Here is a 25,509-nt window from a genome sequence, read left to right as displayed (position 1 = left end):
GAGCACAGTTCTATGTTCTCACAAGCTTGACTAAGGTGTGGTCTCTAGTATTTCCCATGTCATTTTTAAAGCATCATTTATCTCCTGGTCTTTGTCTCTTTAACTATTGGACTTACAGCCCCTAAGGATGTGAGCTGTCTTTCTGTGCCTAGTCCTACTGCAAACTGATGCCAAGGCAAGTTGTTATATCCATGGATGTCTCCCTACTCTGAGGAGAGAGGGAGGGAGTGTGAAGCCCAGCATGGCCTTGGTGGGGACGGAGTGACATAGTTCCTGCCCCTGGGACTGGGCATCTGTGCTTAACAAAGGCAAGCAGATCGCTGAGTTCTTTTGCAATGATAAGAAAAAAAATGTATGCTTGCTTTCTCCTAAGAAACAAAGGTCTGGGGGTCAAGGGGATGCTGACTCATAGGATAACCAAAAGGTAACCGAAAGTAAATAACTGAATTGATATGTAAATTTAAAAAGTGGGCTTTCGGTCTGCATGAGATGAGCTAAGCAGAATGTGATAGCAGTTCCTTAGAATTTTCTCTAGTGAGAGCTGAGCTCTCTGAAATCTCTGGAGAGTAAGACAAAGCTCTTCAAGAATTGTTTTCTAACGTTTCTAACAGGATTTCTGACTTGGTCAGAAGTCAATAACTTTTCACAGCAGCTTTTCTGACTTTAGTTGGAAAACCCATGAGCTATCCAGAGAGCTGTTACAATTTTTACTAGCAGAGAGAACTGTCTTAACTAGAAAGTTCTTTAGAAAGGAAAAAAAATGCTATCTAAAGCAGAGTAGAACACACACAGAGCAATCTGGAAAGTCAACTCAACAGAGCCTAGGGCACCAGCTTGGACCCACAATCTGATTCCGTAGGCGTTGTTCTGATGTTAAGATCCTGTCAATTGGTTCTTGATCTGTCAGTCAAAGAAGCCACGAGCCAATTGCTGGGCAGAAGGTATAGGCAGGACTTCCAGGTCCCTGAAGGCAATCAGGGAGGTGCAAGGAAGGAGAGGGGGAGTTTTTTTTTTTTTTTTTTTTCAAAGATTTATTTATTACATATAAGTACACTGTAGCTGTCTTCAGACACACCAGAAGAGGGCATCAGATCTCATTACAGATGGTTGTGAGCCACCATGTGGTTGCTGGGATTTGAACTCAGGACCTCTGGAAGAGCAGCCAGTGCTCTTAACCGCTGAGCCATCTCTCCAGCCCCAAGAGGGGGAGTTTAAAGAGATGAGAACCATGCAGCCATGTAAGGTCTCTGGAGGAGTGGTGGGCTGTGGCCGCTCCTACAGGCAGCTGGTCAGAGATTTTAGCAGGGACTAGATTTAACTGACCAACTAAACTTAGGGCAGGTGGGAGGAGTGGAGCAGAATGTTGATAAAGGGGCTGGGGAGATGGCTCAGCGGTTAAGGGCACTGACCGTTCTTCCAGAGGTTCTAAGTTCAATTCCCAGCAAACACATGGTGGCTCACAACCATCTGTAATGTGATCAGATGCCCTCTTCTGGTGTATCTGAAGACAGCTACAGTGTACTCATGCATAGAATAAATGAATATATCTTGAAAAAAAAAAAAGAATATGGATAAAGGCACACTTTTCTAGGCGGGTGACAGTAGTGCCCAGCAATTGTGCCAAGAAGGAAAGTTGAAAATGAACAACTGTGTATCTTTTACCCTTGGATTCAAGGGAAGCTGGGAGGGGGATAGGGTGGGATATTGAAAAGCTACATGCAACAGACTTCGAGTTGTTGGTTTTTACAGCTCCCAGACACACCTTCTCTCAGAACTCCCCTCCCAAGTTGAGGCTGGTCCTCGGCTGGTGGGGGCATGTGGGGAGGTGTGATGGTTTGTATATGTTCAGGGAGTGGCACTATTAGAAGGTGTGGTCTTGTTAGAGTAGGTGTGTCACTGTGGGCGTGGCCTTTAAGACCCTCATCCTAGCTGCCTGGAAGTGAGTATTCTGCCAGCAGCCTTCAGATGAAGATGTGGAACTCTCAGCTCTCCTGCACCAGGCCTGCCTGGATGCTACCATGCTCCCGCCTTGATGATAATGGACCGAACCTCTGCACCTGTAAGCCAATCCAATTAAATGTTGTCCTTTGTAAGGCTTGCCTTGGTCATGATGTCTGTTCACAGCAGTAAAACCCTAACTAAAACAGGAGGTGAGGTGAGAGGGATGGACTGGGAAGAGAAGAGGGAAAGGTTCTGATTGGGATGTAAAGTAAATAAACAAACTAATTCATGGGGGAAAAAAGCTGTATCTTTCTACATTTGATATCTAGATAATCTGCCATTCCAGAAATGTCTTGGATGGAAAATTCTAGGTAGTAGATTGGGGGTGCTATGGCTATAGATTGATAAACTCCTCTCATTCCAACTCCGCTGCTGTCACTCAATCAGTCACCACCAGGAAAGTCTTCTTAAATGGGCCAAGCCTGAGAGTACATAGTAGGACGGGGATGGAAATCAGGGTAAGAAATACAGATTACAGCTAGGGAAGAGAAATAAGTTCTGGTGATCTAGTTTATAGTATGGTGACCAGAGTTAACAATATGAACTGCTAATATATTTCAAATAGCTCAAGAAGGAGTTTTGTTTGTTCCAGAATGTTTTCGTTACAAGGAAACAACCCATGCTAATATCCCGATTTGATGATCACACAATGAAACACTGTATACACACAATGAAACACTGTACAGCATAAATATAAAACATGAAATAAAGCTTAGAAAGACCAGCAAAAGTGGAGTGAGAGGACATGGTTTTAAGAGCCATTGTCTGGACCCAATAAAAGGCTGGGTTCTCCACCCATACTTTCATTGAGCTCGCTTTAAAGACCTTCTCCATTCTTGATTTCCCTAGTCTGTAGGATGAGAACCACATTAATATAAAGCTGGAGGTGAAAGAAAACCTGGTCCACCGCACGCTTTACAAGGCATAAAGCACAGAACAAAATGTGACTCCTGTTCACTGTGGCCAATGGAGAACCCAGGCAGATGAGGACCCCACTAGAGATACGACCTCTGTACTCACAGTTCCAAAATCAGGATGTAGGATGTGGGGGACTCGTAGGTGTCGTGGAGGGTGACGTACTGGGGGTGCTGCAGGTGCTGGAGCAGGGCGGCCTCGTGCGCAGCCTGTTCCTTCTTTTTCATTTTCTTGCTCACAAATTTCACAGCAACGTCTTTGCGGGTAGCTTTGTGAATGCATTTCTTTACAATAGAGAAACGGCCTCTGAGGGACAAAGTGGGAAAGCGTTTCCAAGGTGTGTCAGTCAGCAGGGCATCGTTTACCAGAATATATTAGGGTGTGTGTGTGTGTGTGTGTGTGTGTGTGTGTGTGTGTGTGTGTGTGCATGAGAGAGAGGGGGAGGGGGAGGGGGAGAGGGAGAGAGAGACAGGAGAGGGAGAGGGAGAGGGAGGGAGGAAGAGAGAGAGAGAGAGGAGAGAGAGAGAGAGAAGAGAGAGAGAAGAGAGAGAGAGAGAGAGAGAGAGAGAGAGAGAGAGAGAGAGAGAGAGCGCACATGCCCAGGTGTAGCACTAGACAGTAACATCTTACAGGTTGAGTGTTTCTAATCCAAATTCCAAAATCCAAAATGCTCTAAAATCTAACACCCTTTGTGTGCAGACATGAAATTACTGTGGAAAGTTCCACACCTGACTTCACGTGGTGAGTGACAAAGTACGGGTACACTAGCCACACCATATGAAGCCACCTTCAGGCGAAGGAGTGCATGAAATATAGGTGACTGTTTTTAGACTTGAGCCCCAGACTCAAGACATCTCTTTGTGTACATGTATATATTCCTGAAAATCCTTAGTCTAGAAACACTTCTGGCCCCAAGCATTTTGAAGAAGAGGGATCGAGCAATGTTAGAAATCTTTCTGGGGCTGGAGTGGTGGTGGCTCAGAGGTTAAGGGTTCTGGCTGCTTTTCCAGAGGACAGGGATTAGAGTCTCAGCATCCACAAGGCTGCTCACCATCTTCTGTAACTCCAGTTCCAAGGCATCTGATGCCCTCTTCTGGACCCTTCAGTCACCAGACACACATGCTGCGCATATACATATGTGCAGATACTTAACTGTGCTCATAAAATGAAAACAAGTAAATTTGAAAAAAAAAAAAGGAAATATTTGCTCCTGGGACTGGTGGCATAAAGGCGCCTGCTATCTGAAGGTATAAGCCTGACAGCCTAAGACCAATGCCTGAAACTCACATAAAAGCAGGAGAGTATTGACTCCACAAACTTGTCCTCTGACCTCCACACATGCGCTGTCCACACATGCGCTGTCCACACATGGGCTGTCCACACATGGGCTGTCCACACATAGGCTGTGCACACATGAGCTGTGCACACATGGGCAGTCCACCCATGGGCTGTCCACACATACGCTGTCCACACATGGGCTGTCCACCCATAGGTTGTCCACCCATAGGCTGTCCACACATAGGCTGTGCACACATGAGCTGTGCACACATGGGCTGTCCACACATGGGCAGTCCACCCATGGGCTGTCCACACATGGGCTGTCCACACATGGGAGTGTCCACTGCCATGTGTGCACACTCCCCACATAATACGCATACACACATATGAATGCATAACAAAAGGAAAAGAAACCTTTCCTTCTGTACTTTAGTTATGATATTATTATTATTTAAAAACCCATCTCTACTTTCTCAGCATCCTAGGCTCTTCAGCCCCTAAAGGTAAACTAATAGAATTTTTTAGCCAAGATATTTCTGTCCCATTTGGAGTATCGAGTGTGGGTTTGTTTTCTTTTCTAAGCAGAATGTACTTCTACACACAAAGATGGGCTGGAGAGAGGGCTTAGTGATCAAGAAGCCCTTGTCCCTGCAGAAGACTGGGATTCAGTTCCCAGCACCCACATGGTGGCTCACAGCCACCCATGCCTACACTTTCAGGGAATCCAGTCCCCTCTCTGGCCTTTGCAGGGACCAGGCATGCATATGGTGCACAGACATATACAGACAAAAGCCATGCACATAAAAGAAATTAATTTTTCTAAAAAGAAAGTAAAATGATTACATGAAACTTTAAAAAATTCCCTTTTTAAAAACCTTACGTGTATGGCTATTTTGCCTACACACATGTCTGTGTACCATGTGTGTGCAATGCTCCCAGAGTCCCTTGGGACTAGAGTTCAGATGGTTGTGAGCCACCATGTAGGTGCTAGGATTGAATCCAGGTCCTGTGGAAGAGCAGCCAGTGCTCTTACCTGCTGGTCCCAAATACAAAAACAGTTTTTCAAAATCTCACCCTGCTTTACACGCAGAGCAAATTTGGGCAAGTTCTTTGATCACAGTGCAATGAGTTAGAAGTGAGTAACAAAATATAACTTAATAGATTAAAGCACTTATATTACTTATAACTATAATTGGTTCAAGAACTAAGCCATAGATGAAAAATACACAGAAACAGTGATTATAAAAATATCATATATCAAATTTGAGACATGTAGTTAAAATTACACTTTTAAGAAATTTTGGGGGTTGGGGATTTGGCTCAGTGGTAGAGCGCTTGCCTAGCAAGCACAAGGCCCTGGGTTCGGTCCCCAGCTCCGAAAAAACAAAAACATAAACAAAAACAAAAACAAAAAAAAAAGAAATTTTTGAGGCCTAAAAATCTTACATTAGGCCTGGTATCACATGCCTTTCATCCCAGTACTAGGGAGGCAGAAGCAGGCAGATGTCTGAGTTCAAGGCCAGTCTGATCTACAAAGTGAATTCCAGGACATTCAGGACTCCTGTCTCAAACAAAACAAAATAAAACAAAAATGCTAAGAGTCGACAAGGTGAGCTTCCAACTCCACTAAGCAAAAAGAATGGTAGAAAATTCCCAGGAATGCACTAACTGTTTTCCAACAAAAAGAGACAAGATAGAAAAAAAACACCAACAAACCAAGCTGGCCATTCTCCTGTTGTGAGATGGCTGGTATCCTTACCTGCCAATCTCGTTCAGTTCGGTGTAAGCAGAATCAAAATTTTCCTTCCAAGAAATGGTGGCACCATCAGCAGCTGCATCTTTGGGAGAGGGAGAATCCACACGGGACATTACAAAGATACTTCAGCATAATAACCTCAGGGAAATTCTTACGACTAAATATGGAGGCCACCCAGAGGGGAAAGACTGTGATTCTCTGGACTGTTATTTTTTAAATGTCCGAGGGGAGTAGATATAGCAGAGTTGGACAGTCAATCTCCTCAAACAGAGGGAGATCATGGGACAGGATCAGAAAAGTAGCTTCACAAAAAGTCAGAGAAAACAGAAAGGCGGAAAGAGGAACTCTGGAGGGACTTGAAATGTCAGAGAAAACAGGGAGTATGGGATGCAGAGAGGATTCGTGAGTTGAAGGTCATGGAGGAAAAAGAAGAAGCAGTGTGGGAAGAGCGTTCTAGAGACTTCTCTGACATCACTGTCTTTGTCTTTTTGCAAGCTTTTCCTGTATGTCAGTTGTCCTCAACCTTCCTGATGCTGCGACCCTTTAATGCAGTTCCTCATGCTGTAGCAACCCCCAACCATAACATTATTTCATAGCTACTTCATAACTGTTACTTTGCTACTGTTACGAATTGCAATGCAAATATCTGATATGCAGGGTATCTGATACCGGAGTCGAGACCCACAGGTTGAGAATCGCTGCTCCATATGAACTGATCGAACTTTACTCACGACTGGTTCTCTCGGGTGATTTGGTGATTGTTAATCCTTGTCACACACACAAGTATACACCCCCGTATGTATTTTGTGGTGTATGCTGGGGATCAGGTCTCAGAAGTAACAGAACGAAAATGGAGGCCATCTCTAGCCACACTGAGTTAGTGGCTTGGAAAGAAAGGAACCTCATAGAGCAAGTCAGTTCTCTGACTCCACCCTGGTCAGTCACCTCAGCTCTCTAGTGACATGCCCACAATGAATTCCGAGTACACGCAGACCCAGGGCTAGGGTTTTCCAGAGTCATAAGACTGTGAGAACAAGTCAAGTTCACAAGCAGACTAAGCTGATCTTGACCTGGGACAGCAGCGTGTTTCCTGACTCAGCCGGGGGAAGTGCGTAGCCCAAGGCACTCTGAGGACTCCAGACTTCCTTTCACCCACAGAGACACTAAGTCTGTTGCTTTTTAAGAATGGTGAAACTCGCGCAAGGCCCTGGGTTCGGTCCCCAGCTCCGAAAAAAAGAACCAAAAAAAAAAAAAAAAAAAAAAAAAAAAAAAAGAATGGTGAAACTCCCACCCTTTCCTGACCTGTCCTCTACATACACACTCCACTTCTGTGTGCTGCCCACCAATGGGATATTTTGTCAAACCAGCAAGTTTCCTCTTTTAAAATGTCTCTGGGACCAAAATGTGCAGACAAGGTGGGTCAGCAAATAAAGTGGGCAAAGTGAGAACCACACTGGTAAAATATTCACATCTAGTTAGTTGCGTGCATGTCTTAGTCAACTTCTATTTTATCTAAATCCATGTTGAAAAGCACATTCTGGAAGGGTAAGGCAAACATCAAGGTTTCATCTGGTAGTGACCTCCTTTTCTTTTGGTGTTTTAAGTTGTTGAGCCCAGGATTCCCTGACACAGTGGGAAACACTTGTCTGCCAGAGGCACCCAGGGGAAAACAGGCTTTGAACTTCACAAGAGGTCTCAGAGGAGGGCCAGAGCCAGAAAGCACACCGTGACAGAGGTCTCCTGCTTGCCCTTTGAGGCTCTCCCGAGGAACCCCAAAGGGCCCATGGTCAGTAAGAGTGGTAAATCTACTGTTGACTTTGAGATACCTCCTGGAGATGCTCCATCTGGTCTCTCAAAGGTGGCTGCCACAGGTCCCCAGAGACACCAGTGATTTTGTTACAGTGGCCCACTGCCTTGCTTCTGCTGTCTGTCTGTCCTCCGTCTGCCGGGACTCACCGTACTCTGGAAGGTGCACAAACTCCGAGGGCTCACTGGGAAGGCTGATTCCCCAGGGGTTGCTGGCGCTGACCCTGAACTGATAAGGGCACCCTGGACTAAGATCTTCAATGACTAGGTAAGTGTCCAAGGTTGAAGCTACCGACTGCTGCCAGACCTGCGAACCTAGAGAGACAGAGTCAGAGACATTGTTTCAAAGCAATGATAGCAATTCAAACAAAGACAGGGAAATAAACATCGTGGTCACTGTCAGGCTCTGAAAGTCTGCAGGCCACTTGTGGGGAATTTTGGCCCAGTTTTCCTAAGCAACAGATTAAATGACAACTGGTGCAGGAAGTTGACCTAGGGGCTCTAGTTATTCTCTCTCTCTTTCTCTTTTTTTAAAAAGACTTATTTATTTTATTTATATAAGTACACTGTAGCTGTCTTCAGACACACCAGAAGAGGGCATCAGTTCTCATTACAGATGGTTGTGAGCCACCATGTGGTTGCTGGGAATTGAACTCAGGTCCTCTGGAAGAACAGTCAGTGCTCTTAACCACTGAGCCATCTCTCCAGCCCTCTAGTCATTCTCAAAAGTGCAAGGTGAAGAGTTAGCAATGGTTAATTATACATGGGAATTCGTGGCAGTGTGATTAGACCGGAAGAAAACAAGTCAGGAACAAAATGAGAGGAAACGTGCCTTTGGAAATTGAAACAGAAATGAACAGAAATTGGGGGGCATATTACATGTGGAAACACTCCAGGGCATGGCATAATTTTCCCCCTTTTACTCCAGCTAAAGTTCACAGAAACCCAATGATGACGGGAGCACTAATGTTACTTGACAAATGAAGAATAGGGGCCTCGGAAACACTAAGCAGTGTGCCTACGAGAACTTAGTTTCTGAGATGAGCTGTGAGCTTAACCCAGAAATAGTGAAACAGGTTTCCTGGCTCAGCAGCCACACATGGGCTGGCCCTGCATAGCCTCTAGCAGACACCTTTAGGAAAAAGGCTGAAATAGTTTTATAACTGCACTCTTCCTGCTTAAGAAAAAAGAATTGAAATGACCCCAGTAATAGAAAGAAGTAAAACAAACGGTCTTGGGGGAGGGGATGTGGGTGGGGGACAACAGGTGCTTTCAGTCTATTGGGTCATTCGAGATGTGGTTCAGAGCTGTGTCATGACAGCTACCTGGAAGGCCCTTTAAAAACATTATTATTCCCCAGCTCCGAAAAAAAGAAGCAAAAAAAAAAAACATTATTATTATGACTAATCTCACTATGTAGCTGGCTGTAGTTGACCTATGTAGACCAAGCTGGCTTCAAAATCAAGGAGATCCTCCTGTCAATGCCTCCCGAGTCTAGGATTACAGGTGTGCACCACCACATTTGGCTTAAACTTTCCTTCGTTCCCCACAATTAAAGGTATTTACGTGTGTCCCGGTTATAGATTATATCTGGAGGTGGAGGAGTAGAGCTCCGATTATCCTACTGTGGTTTCTGGTCTGGGAGGAAAATCAGATTAGCTAACTACAGAACTGAGTCTAGTGGGAGCCTGCCCCATATTCAGCTTGCCCCATATTCACAGCCTCGTGTGTCTTTACTCTTTAGGCTTTAGCTTCCCCATTTGTAATATGGGCTCACTTGACCTCTATCTGTGAGATTGAGCTGGGTAAGCAGGACAAAGCAATGAAGACACACTGCCACCTAGTGGCCGGGCCAGGACGGTACCAGAGAGGTTTCCATTTGGAAAACCTGACCCCAGGCTTCTGGGCTAAACTCCCAGAGTGCCCTAGCCAGGCTGATCTCAGCGAATGGGAGGATATCTGAAGTCTGAGGTACGCGACTCTGAAGACCTCCCGAGAGGAAGCAGATCCAGAAGAGCGGAGCAACACACCTTCCTCGCGGTACTCCACTGTGTACCCCGAAATAGTGCAGTTTCCGGTGCTGGCTGGGGGCAGCCAGCGGAGGATGACGGAGGTGCAGCTCCTCTCCTGTGCGATTGGGCGATTGGGGGCTGCGGGTACACCTGTGAAGACAGACAGCAAGGCGGTGCGGCTTCTCAGAGCTGGGAGTTGCATGCCCTAGTAGCAGGATCCAGGGGAAACATACCAAATATGTCAACTCTGGCCCATAGCCTTGTCCAAGAAGCGCACCTTTCTCTAGGCCCAAGGGAGGCCTAGGAGATGGGACGCGCTGTCTGACAACCTCCCTCAATTAAACACCGAACGTAGGAAAAGCTGGTCAGGCACCACGCTGGAGGTTAGGGAAGGAGTTCTTAGCAGGGTTGGGTTTCTTCCCATTGGTCTAGGTTCTGTTTTAGGTCCGAAAGGTCCCTGAGTCTCAGGGTGTCCTCATCACGTTCACTTAAAATGACCAATGTAGAGTCTTTGAGGCCAGAATAGGAAAGGCAGAATAGGGGCAGCCAGGGCAGTGGGGAAGGAGAAATTTGGAGTTCTTGTTTAATAGGAACAGATAATAAAGGAGTTATGTGGATGGATGGGTGCGTCCTCAAAGCCATTAAACTCTACACTTAAAAGTGGTTAAGATGCTAAGTTTTATTATTGTGTTTTGCTACAGTTAAGAAATGCTCTGAGAGAGAGGGAGGGAGAGAGAGAGAGAGAGAGAGAGAGAGAGAGAGAGAGAGAGAGAGAGATCACAGCATACCTTGCACCTTAACTGTAGCAGACGTGGATGCGGTTCCGTGGTCATTTGTTGCTATGCAGGTATAAATCCCGCTGTCTTGGGGCATCAGGTTGCAGATCTTGAGGGTGCTTTCCCCAGAATCACTAGGACATTAAACGGATCACCCTTAGACTCCCCGGGGGAGACAGTTGAGGGATGGGTAAAATGCCAGAGGCATTTCTATCCCCTTCGGGGCCCTCAATGTGGGGAGTTATTTTTGTTCCTGGCTATGCTCACTGCCCAAATTTGTGTAAATAAGGGACAGAATAGGGATGCAATGAGATATGAATTAGAAATAAAATCCTATAACCTATCAGTCAGCAGTGTAATTACGAGGACATCACACAACGAATCCTTGTGGTGAAATGACCTCAGTCTCAAAGTCAGTGACAAACGGTAAAACAGAGTTGATGAGGAATATGATTCAGTATTTCAAGCCTTACCTGAGGGACCCTTAAACTCATTAGGTGGGTGTCTGCAGAGGTGATGTGGTGGGTAAAGGGCTTGTTGTACAAGCAAGAGAGTCTGAATGAGTAACAAGGTGGGTGTGGCTTGTGCCTGTGACCCCAGAACTGGGTGGGTCGGGGAGCAGGCAGATCCAGAGGCTAGAGTCTAGTCTAGTCTAGCCGAAACACTAGACTCCAGCCTTCATGAGAGATGCTGTCTCAAAAAACAGGAGGAGAGCAGCAGACGAAGACACTCGAAGTGGACCTCTGACCTCCATACCCTGTCACACTGCCCCCCCCACACCATACACATACACACATACATACACACACACCACACATACTCACACACATATATACACACACACATATATATACCACAAACACATAAATGCCATGCATACACACATACTACACACATGCATCATATACGCACATCACACACGTACATGATACACACACATACCACACACACATATACACAGACACACATACACACACATATGCCATTACACACACACCACAAACACATACATATACCATATACACACATACTATATACGTACACATACCATATGCACGCATATACCATACATACACACCATACATACACACTACACACACACTACACACACACTCACACACACACACTCCTATTCACAAACACAGACATATAAATACTTACATATACAAACAGACACACAATCACAAACACAGACTCACAGACACCCACACACAGAGACACAAAAACAATCACATAGACTCACAGACACACACATAGACACACGGACAATCTCAAACACAGACTCACTGACACAAACACACCCAGACCCCCCCCCACACACACACATTCACAAACACAACTTAAGCCAATCAAACCGTGTTCGATTCTGGGCACTTCTCTAAGTGGCTGGTGAGCCACTAGAACTTGATTCTGTTTGTCTGCTGTGAGCCGCCAGGCACAGTGATGCCCAGAATTTGTGGTGGGACAAGTTAGCAGGATGGTCGGGAGGCAGTCAACCAAGCAGCCTTTAATGCGGATGCACCTTGTAGCTTGACATCCCATCGCACAGTTTGGAAGATGAACCACCCCCCTCATAACATAGCTCTTAGGTAAGGAATAATTCACATCGCCATCTTCATCTCCAAGCATCCTGATGGGCATCAAGCATTCCAGTGCTCAGTGAGCATTTGGGCCTGACAGATCTCCCTGGGGATCCTTGGACAGATCATCTATCAGTGTGGCTCTAAGGCAGGGCCACAGGAACATTTTATATTTATAGTTCAGGCTTGGCTTGCTATTTAAAGGATAATGCTTTATCTGTTGTCTGTAGGTCCTGAACAGAGTGTTTCTAGATGGTTCAGTAAGCCTCATGTCTGTCTGTCTGGTGCTGGGCAGCACACTTGATGTGCGCTGGCACAGTTCTGAGCTAGGTTGAGGGACCAGCTGCAGAGTGAGCAGTGCTTGAGACTGGAATACGGGGTGCTCTGGTGTGGGGGCAAACCCACCCAGGCTTTTAACGCAGTCTCTCTCCTAAGCAAGGCCAAGCCTGGAATAGACGCCAGGACAGATCTTTTGTGGGTGACTAGTAATCCAGAGAGAATTTCACCCCAGTCCAGCCTCTGGGTGCTATGGGCCCAGACACTGGGTGACCCACTTACCAGGAGGAGATGGTGTATGTGGCTGAACTGTTGTCGGTGTCTAGGATGTTCTGATCTGGACCCTTCCAGGTGATGGTAGGCTTTGGCCGCCCACAGGCTTTGCACTGTAGCAGTACTGTGTCTCCGAGCAAGCAGGTCACATCTACCAAGGGCACAAGGAATTCCGGAGCCACTGCAATTAAATTGATACATGCTCATATTGCTACTGGAAATTGATACACACTCATATTGCTACTGGAAATTGATACACACTCATATTGCTACTCGAACTTGATACACGCTCATATTGCTACTCTAAACAAACTTAGGACAGCCATTTAAGACATTGTAGTATTCTCACCCTCAGAGACCGAGCATCAGGGTTCAAATGACCCGCGGCCTAACACTGTTTGATCAGTGTGCAATGTCTGATCTATGAGAAACTCGCTGTGTAGATCAGGCTGACCTCAAACCCAGGAAGGTCTGTCTGCCTCTCATTGCTGGGATTAAAGGTGTGGGCGTGGTGGCCCTTTGTGGCCCTCTGTTTAAGAGCAACATTAGAAAGGAAAGCAAAAGAGGGAAAGGCTCCACGATGGCATAATGTAGAGGTGGCATTTGGGAACATTTCACAGTACCGTCTTTGAGCTTTATACAAACATATTAATTTATTTATCTTATCAAAGTAGAACCCCTTACGTATCTTACATGCTGTACTCTTTGCATTTACTGGTTTATCATAATGATCTCCCCTTATCCATAAATACGGAAGCATTATCACTGCTGCTTACAGCCCCCGCCTTAAAGCTAGATATAAGGTAATTTATTAGCCAGTCCCCACATTCTCCATTTTATCCCCTTAAAAAAACTCACCTTCCTGGATGAAATTCGGATTCAAGATCTGAAAAAAAACACACACACAAAAGAACAGAAAATTGCTTGAACCTTTACAACTCGGAGAAAATGAGAGACTTAACTGGGTCAAAAACAAGGACAGTTTGGGGCAATGGTGTCAGGAGCCCACCCTTTCTTTTCCCGTGCTATTATGGATGACTACAGTCACAGATACCCTCTTTGACACCAAAGGGCATAGGATTACTTCCTGTCTAAGATGGCCGCTGGGCAGGCTTACTGCTTGATGGTGGTTGTGGCCACATTTCTCCCTTCCTCTCTGTTGTTCTTTTTCCATGAACAGCCCCATACCCTTCCTACTCAGCATGTCCTCTAGCAGTTCAATAGCAACAATTTCCCCCCCAACAAATTACAGGCAGGAACCAACGCCATGAGAGCAATCAAACTGGGTTGCCGCAATGGAACTACCCAGCAGTTCCCTTTCAAAGGTCCCCTTCCACCTGTATTTGGCCCTAAGCAGAGCTTTTCTGGCTAAAGAAAAAGAGCAGTAGATTCCAGGTGTCTATCTGACCCCAGTCCCAACTCTGTGGCCCTGGCCTCCACAGGGGATGGACAAACACCTGATCTTTGTGCACTCGAGGAAGCAAAGAAAGATTTAAGCCCACCAAATGATTCTTGAATCCCATGGTTGGTGTGAGGAGAAAACAGCAGTACACTCAAATGTGCCCTGCCCTAGAACACCTGGCCACTCTAGCCAGCCCGGAAAGTTATCCTCTCAAGTGGCTGCTCACTTTGCTCTGTCCCCAACCTTTTGCATTACCTCTTCCCAGGCAAAGAGAAGCCCAGTTCATAAAATCTGGCTTGTGAGAAAGTTTAGGCTTTAGTGAATTGAGAGCCAGGTGTCACTTTCTGTCTGATGTGGTTGCGTGCTCGCCACTTGGCATTGATGGGTATTAATTTCCCTCCACTATCAAATGGGGGTGGGGGTGGGGGAAGACCTAGTGTGGTTGGCTGTCCTAGACATAATAAATACGGTTATATATGTCAAGTGCTCAGCGTGGTGCGTGCTTAATTACTTAATTAAGTACTTAATTAATTACTTACTTAAGTACTTAATTCCTATTCAGATAAAAATGCGTAATGGCCTCCCTTCTGCTAAGCTGTCTGCTGAGGTGCCTAACCTCTACTACTTTATCATGCAAGGTTCTTGCCTTCGAACTAGGGTGGGAAACTCACCTTATACAAAGAAAAGCTCTGGTAGAGCATTTTACATGGTATGTCCCCGCCTCCTGTGAACACAGGTTCTGTGTGTTTCCATAGAGAGGGGTGTGCAGGAACCCTCTGGAAGATGCTATTTCCTCCCTGGGGTTCCACTTTGCACACAAACTACCCTTTTACACTTAGGTTTTCCCCAAAACTCTTGGCACCCTTGAGGTGCTAATTCTGGAATAGTGTGGGGACTCTGGCTCATGCAGTATTAGTCTGAATATGCCAACCCCGAGGTCCTTCGAACCAATGGTTCCTGCTCCTTGACAGAGGCAGCTTATAACCAGAAAGTGCAGCCAATGTCTGGACCTCATGACAAAAGCTCCTGTCCGGGTTGGGGTGAAGCAGTGCACGGGTGTTTGGAGTAGGGGAGAGTGTACCAAGGACCCAGCCCACAGCTTTGCAGATTAGCCAAGTGCAGCGGCCTACAACCCTTCATAAATGTCCTTTCTTAAAAATTTTGATATAAGACCTTTACCAAATTGCTAGAGTGGGCTTTGAACTAGTGCTTCCCCTGCCTCAGCCTTCTGCATAGTTGGGGTTCCAGGCATGTGTCATTATGTCTGGCTGGCATTTAACACACACACACACACACACACACACACACACACACACACACACACACACAGAGAGAGAGAGAGAAAACAGACACACACAGTAAATGTATTCATTCTTTGAGAACTGTATACATGCACACAGTGTATTTTGAACATACCACCCCACTCCCTGTCCAGCTCCTTCTAGAACTCCCTGCCATATCCCCCCACCCCCTTCATGTCCTCTCTTCTCATAGCCCATGGACTTCAATCAGTGCTGTCCACGGGCAGGTGTTATGCAGGGCAGCCATCTGCCTGCTGGAGCACAGGTAGCCTACCAGGGGCCACTCTCCTGAGGAACAGTGACCTTCCTATCCCAGAATCCTCCAGTTGTTAGCCGTCAGCTAGGGCTGGATTCTGAGACCCTCCCCTATCTGTGCCGGCTTCTTGACTGGCTTGGCCCTGTGCAGGGAACCACTGCTGTGGAGATGTCATACAAGCAATGGCTCTGTACACCCAGAAGACACTTTATCATGGCCGTCCTTCTCAACCTTTGGCTCGTATAACCTTGCTGTTCTTCTTCTGCAGTGTTCCCTCTGGGGAGGGGCTGTGGTACAGACCTCTCATTTAGGGTTGAATGCTTCACAGTCAAATAAGCTACACTAGTCTGTTGGTCCTGGGAGTTAGGGGGGCAGGTCCGTTTTTTAAAAAGCTCCACTCGGGAGAATTACCGAGGATCTCTGGTAAACGATTGGGTCTGCGCTAAGCAAATGATCTTTAACCTGTTAGCTTCCTGCCCCTGAGGCTTTTGTGGATATGTGACACATGGAAGGATGTGGTAAAAAAAAAAGCAAGCTACTGAGTCTCTTTCACACACCAAGAGAACTCTCTGTGTGAAAATATCCTGGCCCGTGTTAGAGGGAAGGGTATTGAGGGTGATCATTAACTGCTGCAGTAGCACCATGGTACCAGCAGGGCGCGCGCGAAAGAGGTCGTACACTGATCAATCAGCCTGGCTTAGGTAAGGTAGGGTCTGGGTCAGTTATTCAGCACAGAAAAGAGGCTGAGAATATTTCCAGATATTGATAGTGGTTACTCTGGGTTGGGGATTTAGCTCAGTGGTAGAGCGCTTGCCTAGCAAGCGCAAGGCCCTGGGTTCGGTCCCCAGCTCCAAAAAAAAAAAAAAAAAGAAAAAAAAAAAAGATAGTGGTTACTCAGTGCTGGGCTTACAGGAGGCTTTCCTTCCCACTCAAGAAACACTGGGTGATGTGTGCGTGACTTTGTGGACACAGAAATACAAACCCACCGGCTCTATCTCTCTGTATTTATAAAACAATATATAATATTTAGGTGACTTTTCCTTCTCTTCTTCCTCCTCCTCCACTTCCTCCTCCTCCTCTCTCTCTCCTTATTCCTCCTCCCCTCCTTTTTTTTGGGGGGGTGGGTGGGTGGATTGTTTTGCTTTTTGTTTTTGTTTTTGTTTTTATCCCTCCCTAGAGGCAGCGTTTCCTTGTGTAGCCGTCTGTCCTGGAATTTGCTCCATAGACCAGGTTGGCCTCGAACTTACAGAGATCTGTCTGTCTCCAGAGGGCTGGGATTAAAGACACGTCATGATCCTGCTCTCCTTTTTCTTCTTACCCAGACTTTCCAAATTTTCTGCAGTCAACCCATTTCACTGTCATGGTATTTTGTAAAGAAAGGTGCAGTCTGATCAATTAGGCCCCTCGCTCTTCAGGGCGGGCGCTGGCTGCTGTTCACCTCTGTGCCTCAGGACCTTCCCCCTGGGATCTCCACACTGTGGGCATTCATTCGATCCACGTTGGTGAATGAGTGCCCGCTCTTTTACCTCACTTCATTTCTCCCAGGAATGTTACGTTCATAAAGAGGATCTCAAAACGGGACTGAAAGGCATGTAAAATAATCAGTCCCCGGTAAATGTCTAATATCTGACTAGAGCCTGTTGGCAAATGGAACACAAACTTTGGAAAATGATTCTAAAACAACACTGTGCATAGCCTCTGGGAGCGGTAGCTCTTAGCAGAGTGAGGTGGAAGTGTGTAATTGCTGGGAGAACACAGGAACGGGAGGCCCTGGCGCTACAATTCTTAAACAACGTGGGACTCAATTCCATTTTAGGATTGTAACACCAACATGGCTTTGTGGACACAGACCTCTGTAATCTGGGGATTGTAGTGCCAACATGGAAGGGTGGTTTGAGGTTGGCAAAGATTTACTGAGCAGACCCTGGCTAGGTGGTTGTACCAGGAGGGAACAAGGTAGGCAGGAGAATTGCCATCCGCAGGCTTCTGCACAGTGGGGAGATGGGATTCGATGACATTTGCACTGGAGGTTTGCCACGGTATGGGCCCTCCCTCAACAGATAACAGAGCTTTAGACTCTGCAACATCCCATTCCCCTCCTCCATCAGGACTTCAGTGGAGAAAGAATCCGAGGATGCCAAGCAGGCTCTGTTCGGTGCCCTCGACTTCCCACCATGATGGAGACTCCCCAGAGAGGAGGCTGTGGAGCCCCTACCAGGAGTCTCCCAGGGAAGACAATGGCGCAGTGGAAAGTTAATGGGTTTTATATACACGTGAGGTGCCAGGCACTGAACCCAGGGCACGTGTGTGCTCGGTAAGCACCGCAGTGCTGAGCTACGTCCTCGGGTCTTAGCGAAAATTAAAGCGAGGCTTCAAAAGCCTAGGAGAGCACACCCCAGACGGCTGCAGAGAGAGTTTGCCCGACTCCTCTTCCTCATCGTGAAACCATAGCCGAACCGTGTATGCTATTGAACACATATGGTGCTTATGAAATGAACATTCCTACCTAGGGTGTAGCTTTAGTGGGGATGCTGGGGAAAGGCTCAACTATAGGTTCTTCAACTGGAAAGACCCAGGGAAGCCAGCCATCTTTGTTTCTTTGCCTTTTGGCTGACCCAGGGAGGAGAGCAGGTGTTGCTGATCATGGTGATACCAGCACAGATCCGAGCAGCTTTATCTAATTGGTATAGACTACTCACGAACACCTTCCTTAGATCCTCCAAAGCCCCGGAAAGCACAGAGGGAGGATCGCTGGTCCCCATCTCCTGAATGAGCTGGTGGAATGATATGTAAGATCCCACAGTGACAGCGGACTGGCTGGCTATGGGAGTCTCTGCCTTGGCTCAGCACCTGTCCATCACAGTGTGGAGTGCACTGGGAGATGTCCGGGAAAAGTACTGCACTTTGTCATCGATGCCGAAGGCCCACCTGCTCTGCTGGGCTGCCTCTGTCCAATCCAGCCCTCCATCAAGTTTCCAGAAGGAACTTAGACCCCAGCGAGGTTCCACACCAACACTTTTGCTAGCTGTGCCCGTGGATCACATCTACAGAAGACCCCTTTCCTCTATTTGAAGCAAATCTAAGTATGGGCAGGAGATGACCGTGACACTGGTTCTCCTCCTGTGGTCTACTTAGGAATGTTTTTGTCTATGGCTCTGTATGGCTCCCAGGCCCACGAGGACAAGGACCACGTTGTCTTCTTATTGCCTCCAAATTTAGCACAAAATTTGGCATGTGGTGTTCTGTATCTGAAATCGCTGACAGCTTTAGTGGTAGGATTCTAATGTGGAGGAGGTAAAGCTAAGAATTCAACTTCCTAAGAAAGTGGGGTGATTTCACTTTTTATACATTGGACCTGTGGCTTCCTTGGGAACTCCATTGGTCAGTCCGAGTCTGTGATTCAGCTAATGGTGATCTTCTTCCTCTAGGCATTCAGAGGATGGCACCCTGGGCGGGGCCTCTGATCACGAGCTGCCACACATAACATTTTATCTGCATTGCATTAGCTCACTGGTCCTGTGCACCCTCAGCAGATGGTAACCCCCCTGTGTTTTAAGTACAGTCAGAGTCATCAGCCATGGTGTTCAACACAGAATCTGTGGCAGAACAGGTCAAAAGTTGTTGAATCAGATTAACTCAGGTCCCTCTATTACTGGACTAGAATTTGTGTCACCTGGTGTCCATTGTGGGTATGTGTAGGGACTGGAGGTACTAATCCCAAGTCTCAGATATTTCTTGAAATTGAATGTCTGAGCATGGTGATGGATGGGAAGCCATGGAGAACTAAAATGTCAGCTAGAAGTGGTTGTGGAGGAAACATGGTGTTATTCACACAAAATGCATATAGTCTCACTCTGAGAGTGGCAGGAGGGAGAGGAAGGGAGGAAGAGGAGAGAGAGAGAGAGAGAGAGAGAGAGAGAGAGAGAGAGACTAGGTAAAGTCAGTTGGGGTTAGGGAGTAGGGGAGAGGCAGGGACGGACTGCTGGGGAGTCTGGTTTTATTTGAACAGCAGAGGGCAGCAGGTAGCAGGATTTCCTGAAGCCATAAAGAATCCTCACTGCAATTTAGTTCCTTCCTTCTGGGTTTCTCTTCAAAATAGGACAGCAGTGAGTTCAGGGGAAATGTCACAGGTAAAATCATCCAGTGTTGAATAACAAACTAAGTTTGAAGAGAGCTGGAGTATCCCGCCCAGTTAATGCCTAAGAGTCTGACGCCAAGAAAGAAGGTGAAGAAGGTGAAATTCTGCCTGGAAACCAGCTGTCAGCTGAAGATGACCTGACCTTGTTTTTTTCTGAGTCCCTCATCACCCAATCACAAAACACAGTTCCAAACTGCACAGGAAGGATGCTAATGGGATAAAGATGGCGGACACAAACTCACACCGTCTCAGAGCTACAAATCTGCAGGGAAGGAGAGGGGTGCTAGATAGCATTTAGTTAGAAAACGGACAGATGGTTAAAGGTATTTCCCGGGTTGAGAACATAGCACAGCGGTAGAACACTTGCCTAGCTATGCGTGAGGTCCTGGGTTCTATCCCCAGCATAAAATAAAACTCCCTAAAACCTTTCTTCTGCGTGTGATCCTGGGGCTGGGGGTGATTTCTGATTTGAAGGTTTACCTATTCCTTATTTCAATCTGACTAGATCAGTTTACCATCTATTTATTTATTTATCTATCTATTTCTAGATAAAGTTTCTCTGTGTAGCCCTGGCTGTCCCAGAACTCACTCTTGTAGACCAGGCTAGCCTCAAACTTGCAGAGATCCACCTGCTTCTGCCTCCTGAGTATTGGAATTAAAGGCATTCACCTTGACCTAGCCTCAAATAATTTTTAAAAAAAAAATTCAAGTGTCCGGGCGTGTGTGTGTATGTGTGTGTGTGTATGTGTGTGTGAGTGTGTGTGTGTGTGGTGTGTGAGTGTGTGTGTGAGTGTGAGTGGTGTGTGTGAGTGTGTGTGTGAGTGTGAGTGTGTGTGTATGTGTGTGTGTGGTGTGTGTGAGTGTGTGTGGTATATGTGTGAGTGTGTGTGAGTGTGTGTATGTGTGTGAGTGTGTGTATGTGTGTGTATGTGGTGTGTGTGTGAGTGTGTGTATGTGTGTGTGTATGTGTCTGTGAGTGTGTGTGTATGTGTGTGTGTGGTGTGTGTGAGTGTGTGGTGTGTGTGGTATATGTGTGAGTGTGTGTGAGTGTGTGTATGTGTGAGTGTGTATCTGTGGTGAGTGAGTGTGTGTATGTGTGTGTATGTGGTGTGTGTGTGTGTGGTGTGTGGTATGTGTGTGAGTGTGTGTGAGTGTGTGTATGTGTGTGTGTGTGATATGCATGGGAATGCAGGTGCCCAAGAAGGCCAGGGGCATTAGATCCCCTGGAGCTGGAGTTCCAGGAAGTCGTGAGCTGCTTATATAGCTTCAAACTTCAGTCCCCAACTCTCCAGCTCCCTCCAAACCTTTTTTATTTTCATGAATTATCTTTGTGGTTGGAGAACCTGGTCTGCCCACGTGCTATCGATTCCCTGACTTCCCTGAGATTAGCTCTGTGAACCCTGAGGGATGTGCGTTGAGCTCTGCTGGTGAACTTCGACGGTGTTCGGATGTCTGTGCCCACAGGTGAGCGGGGGTGGTGGCTTCGTCTCTTCCAGTGCCGCACTCTTAGGGAAGCTTCTAGGTCAATGGCACTTGACCTTCCGACTAGGGTGAGGCGCCTCAGTACACACATGGCTAAGAGCACAACACGGATGCCAGCCCAAGAAACCAACTCAGACATCTTCAACTAGTGTCCAATAGACTTACTCTCAGGGCTGCAATGGCTGAGCTCCTGAGTCACCGCCAGAGGGTGTGCCCAAAGGCCTGTGATCACCCCAGCCGTCAGGGGATTATAAAGTTGTGGAAGGAGAAATTCTCCTCCTACAAGCAGGTGTGCAACAAGGAAGGGCCCGAGACTCTGCATTCGGACTTCCTGCAGGACATAGGTCGAGCTGAGGTCGAGTGGAGCTGAGAACATCGCTCAATAGTAAGACCTGCTTTTTCATTGGCTGCGTGACCTTGACCTCTCTGCTTCTGTATTTTTCTAGGAGGGATGATTGGTTTTTTTTTTGTTTTGTTTTCCTTGTTCGTTTTGTTTTTGAGACAGGGTTTCTGGTGTAATAGCCCTGGCTGTCCCGAAACTCCATTTAGACCAGGCCTCAAACAGAGATCCATCTGCCTCTGCCCGCCAAGTGCTGGGACTAAAGATGTGTGCCACCACTGCCTGGCTGAGAGTGACTGTTAATGCTTATGGTCAACTCTAGTCATGTCTATGAGGGCATTTCCGGAGATGATCAATTAGGATGGGGATACACCAGCTCTGAATGCGGGTGGCCCCATCTCATAGCCTGAGTGAAGGCCATAGCCCTCTAGTGTGGACACTCTCCATTCCTGTTTCTTGATCACCATGAGGGACCAGCCTCTTCTCTCACACCCTCCTGCTACCACATCTCCGTCCCAGAGCATCAGGGCTGAAGAAACAATGACGGAAACACAGAAGCCGTGAGGCAAAGCAATTCCTCCCTTTACGGTGGTTTCTCTTGGGGCCTTGGTCAGTGACAAAACTGTCCTCCCTGATGGTCAGAGCACAGAATGCAGGGCTATCTTGTTTCAGCTAAGTCCCTTGGGTAGTAGGCCATCCATCTGCCCTTATAGGGAATCAGAGCAAATCTGGGCAGGAAGACAGTGTCTGATTGCCAAAGGCATCAGATACATTACAAAGCAAATGTTTTGCCAAAATGACAGGAATGTGGTGCTTCACTTTCTTTTTCTTTAAAGAGTTCTTTTCATTAATTCTGTTATTAAAATACAAAAACAGCCTTCAGTGGAAACACACTGGCAGGGCCAGGAGGTCAGTTGCCTGACTGGGCTGTTGAAGTTCTATCTGTGTGGCCAGGTTATTTTGAAGCCCTGAATCTGGGATGGAGATGCCAGAGTGTCTGAGGCAGGGACAACAGGCTGGCTCTTCAAGGATGGGAGATCTGGGACCTGAAATTGGGCGTTGGGAAGAAAAGATTTGCCAGCTCAGAACACACACTGTTCCCAGAACTGAGAGTGGTCACTTCAGTCGCCATCCCTACCCCGACTCAAGACACCTTTTCCAGTTTCTTCTGTTACGATCCCAATGCTCTGGGAGGCTGACGTAGTTCAGAGCCAAGTTCCCTGACACATGTTACCCCTTAGATCTACATGGCGTTTAAAGGGCTACATGTCAGCATCTAAAGGCCTGCACACTAGGGACTGCGTAATCTGCCTGCAGAGAAACCCAGAGCTCAGGAAAGCTAACTGACCTGAGGTCACACAGCTGCCTGTATCGAGAGCCAGGCTTTCCGACTCGGGGTCAGTCCCACTGCCTTTGCGCGGCTTGCTTTGGCTTGCTTCAGTTTGCGTCATATTTCAGCCTTGAGAAGCAGGACTGATACAAAGAAGAGTCCTATGGGTTGAGCTGCATGGAGCAGTTCATCCATACAGGGCACTGGCAGAGGAAGGTAGGCCTTCTCGGTTCCCAGAAGCTGTGTTTTAGATTAAGCCAACCTGGAAAGGCTGTGATCTAAGTGGCCACAGGATAGTGCAAGAGGGGAAATAATGGCCAGGGAACTGAACAACTGACTCGAGGGAACTTCTTGTTTCTTTCTCTTCTGCTTTAAATCAGTGGGTATGCATAGACGAGGTCATGAGCATGCATTTGTGTGCCCGTGTGTGTGGAGGCCAGAGGTCAGCTCTCCTAGCGTCTTCCTTGATTATTCTCTGACTCATTTCTGACACAGGATCTCTTACTGAACTGGGAGTCCACTGATTTCAGCTGGGCTGGTCGGCCAGCAAATCTTGTCTGTCATCTCAGCTCTGGGATAACTGTTGATATGGATGCCACGGTGCCCAATGTTTTACATGGATGCTGGCGACCAACTCAGACCCTCGTGCTTGCACGGTAATCATTTTACTGACTAAACTGAACGTTACAGCTTTAAAAATTGTTTTGTGTGCATGTGTTTGCCTGCGTGTGTGTGTGTGTGTGTGTGTGTGTGTGTGTGTGTGTGTGTGCCGCGTGCCTTATGCATGCCTGGAACCCACAGAAGAGGGCATCGGATCTCCTGGAACTGGGGTTATGAATGGTGGTGAGGCACCATGTAGGTGTTGCGAACCAAACCCAGGTCTTCTGGATGAGCAACAAATGTTCTTAACCACTGAGCCATCCCTCTAGCCCTGAGTAAAAATTTTTTGTACTTCAACTCCTTGCCTGAAAAGGTAAAAGAGCTGGGGAGACAGAGGAGAGGGGAGCACACAGAAATGAAGGGAGTGATGACCTCACAACTCAGGGAAGGTCTTTCCTGTCACTGGACTCTGCTCTTCCAACAGAAAGGATTCTGTTCTGTCCGCTGTCAAATGGCAAGAGGGATCCATAAAAGCACAGGCTCCCAAGGTGCTGTTGAAAATGTTACTTCTACCCTGATTAGAAATCTCCTCCCCAGTTAGCCTCCTTTTTTCAAAGGTCTAGCTTCACCATCTTTCAGAGCCCTTCTCCAAGATGCAGTCCTTATTAGCTCCCTAAGCCACAGAGCTGGCAGCCAAAAGAGGCAAAGCCTGCAGGGGCTGGGGAGACTTTCTCACTCTGATGGGTGAGGGCTGCCAAGAGGGTCACGGAGTTTTAGTGAAGAAGTTAAAATGCACGTAGTTAATTAGGTTCGATGTAAGAGCTGGGTTGAGCATTCTGATCCTTGGAGATAAAGACCCAAGTCTGGCAACTGGTTCCCAGTTCTCAACCTCATTGAGTGACTCGGGCAGGTGGAAATGTGGGGTTGAGGAGCTGTGAAAACCCAGGTAGGACTGCCCCAGTTTTTCAGAGATGGTATGGATGTGGGAACCTCTTGGCAGCAGCTGAATCCAAAGGGAAATCTAGCCCAGGCCAGAGAAGATTTCTTAGAGACAGGCCCTGGCTAGAGGCAGATGCTGGACCTGGGTACTCAGGGCCCAGAGTATCACTTGTAGACACAAGGGGTGGGGGGTGGTCATGGGACTGAAGAAGCTGGCAGGCAGCCATGTGGCTCTAAGCCCAGAAGAGCTGTTCCCAAGAGACCCCAGTGTTTCATTTTTATCCTCATTTGGAATTTTTTTTTTGCATGTAAATTTCTTTCACACATAATGTCCCCATTCACCCCTCCCCCCAAGGATGCAAGGAAAAGCTGAACTGCAGGCCTTCACTTTAAAAACAGTTCTCCATGTGGTGTGGTGACAGATGGAGAGATGGCCAGGCGGAGGGGGGACGCAGGGACCTTGTGCCGGTCTTGCTGTTGTGGCTGGTGGTATGGCCTGCAGTGCTGGGAGTGGATGGCCCATGTGAGAGTACCCACAACCATTGGTTGACAGAGGTAGGAAGGGCTGTGCTAACAGCCTCCCTTAATGTAGTGGCTGGTTAACTCTGAGGTTCCAGTGTGCTGTACTCTCCTCTTAAACTGCTTTCAAGGACAGCCTAGGTCTTCTTAGAGTTCTGTGGAGACTCAAATATACACCCAGATAGGATGCTTCTGGTGTAGAGACCCAGCAAACCGCCCTTTGACGGAACGCGGTCCCCAGTTGAGAGAAGGTAGGGATGGCTTGGTGACGTCATTTTCATGGCGGCAGGCAGATGAGTCCATTTACAGTGTACTGTGGATAAACAAGCTGCTATGAGGCCAAGGGTGGTTGGTCAACAGGGCAGACTTTCACATGGAGTCTGGGCATGGAGCATGGGAGCGCAGAGCCAGGTTTTGGGGGTCCCAGGAACGGAGGATAAGTATAGATAGGACTAGAGGGGGCTGCCGCTCAGTTCAGTGAGAGCACAGAATACACTTCCAGAAGATACGGGTGAAGCTGGGCCTTGGG

At 47.2% G+C, this 25,509-nt stretch overlaps 1 protein-coding gene across 19 annotated transcripts in view; it reads right to left on the bottom strand.

The window, feature by feature from the left end:
• Positions 1 to 25,509, bottom strand: part of Kalrn (kalirin, RhoGEF kinase) — a 605,866-nt gene that overhangs the window by 10,118 nt on the left and 570,239 nt on the right. For 18 of the 19 annotated variants that reach the window (XM_039088642.2, XM_039088640.2, XM_039088645.2 and 15 more), the window contains 7 exon segments: positions 13,532 to 13,559; positions 12,683 to 12,854; positions 10,557 to 10,678; positions 9,787 to 9,918; positions 7,907 to 8,071; positions 5,954 to 6,032; positions 3,022 to 3,222 (listed from right to left, as the gene is read on the bottom strand). In XM_039088642.2, coding sequence (XP_038944570.1) covers positions 3,022 to 3,222; positions 5,954 to 6,032; positions 7,907 to 8,071; positions 9,787 to 9,918; positions 10,557 to 10,678; positions 12,683 to 12,854; positions 13,532 to 13,559 — 899 coding nt within the window. 19 annotated transcript variants of the gene reach the window in all.

The sequence above is a fragment of the Rattus norvegicus genome, chromosome 11, assembly GCF_036323735.1.
Source record: "Rattus norvegicus strain BN/NHsdMcwi chromosome 11, GRCr8, whole genome shotgun sequence".
NCBI classification, from domain to species: domain Eukaryota; kingdom Metazoa; phylum Chordata; class Mammalia; order Rodentia; family Muridae; genus Rattus; species Rattus norvegicus.
The sequence above is the reverse complement of the archived record's forward strand: the minus strand, read 5'-3'. Positions and strand labels throughout refer to the sequence as shown.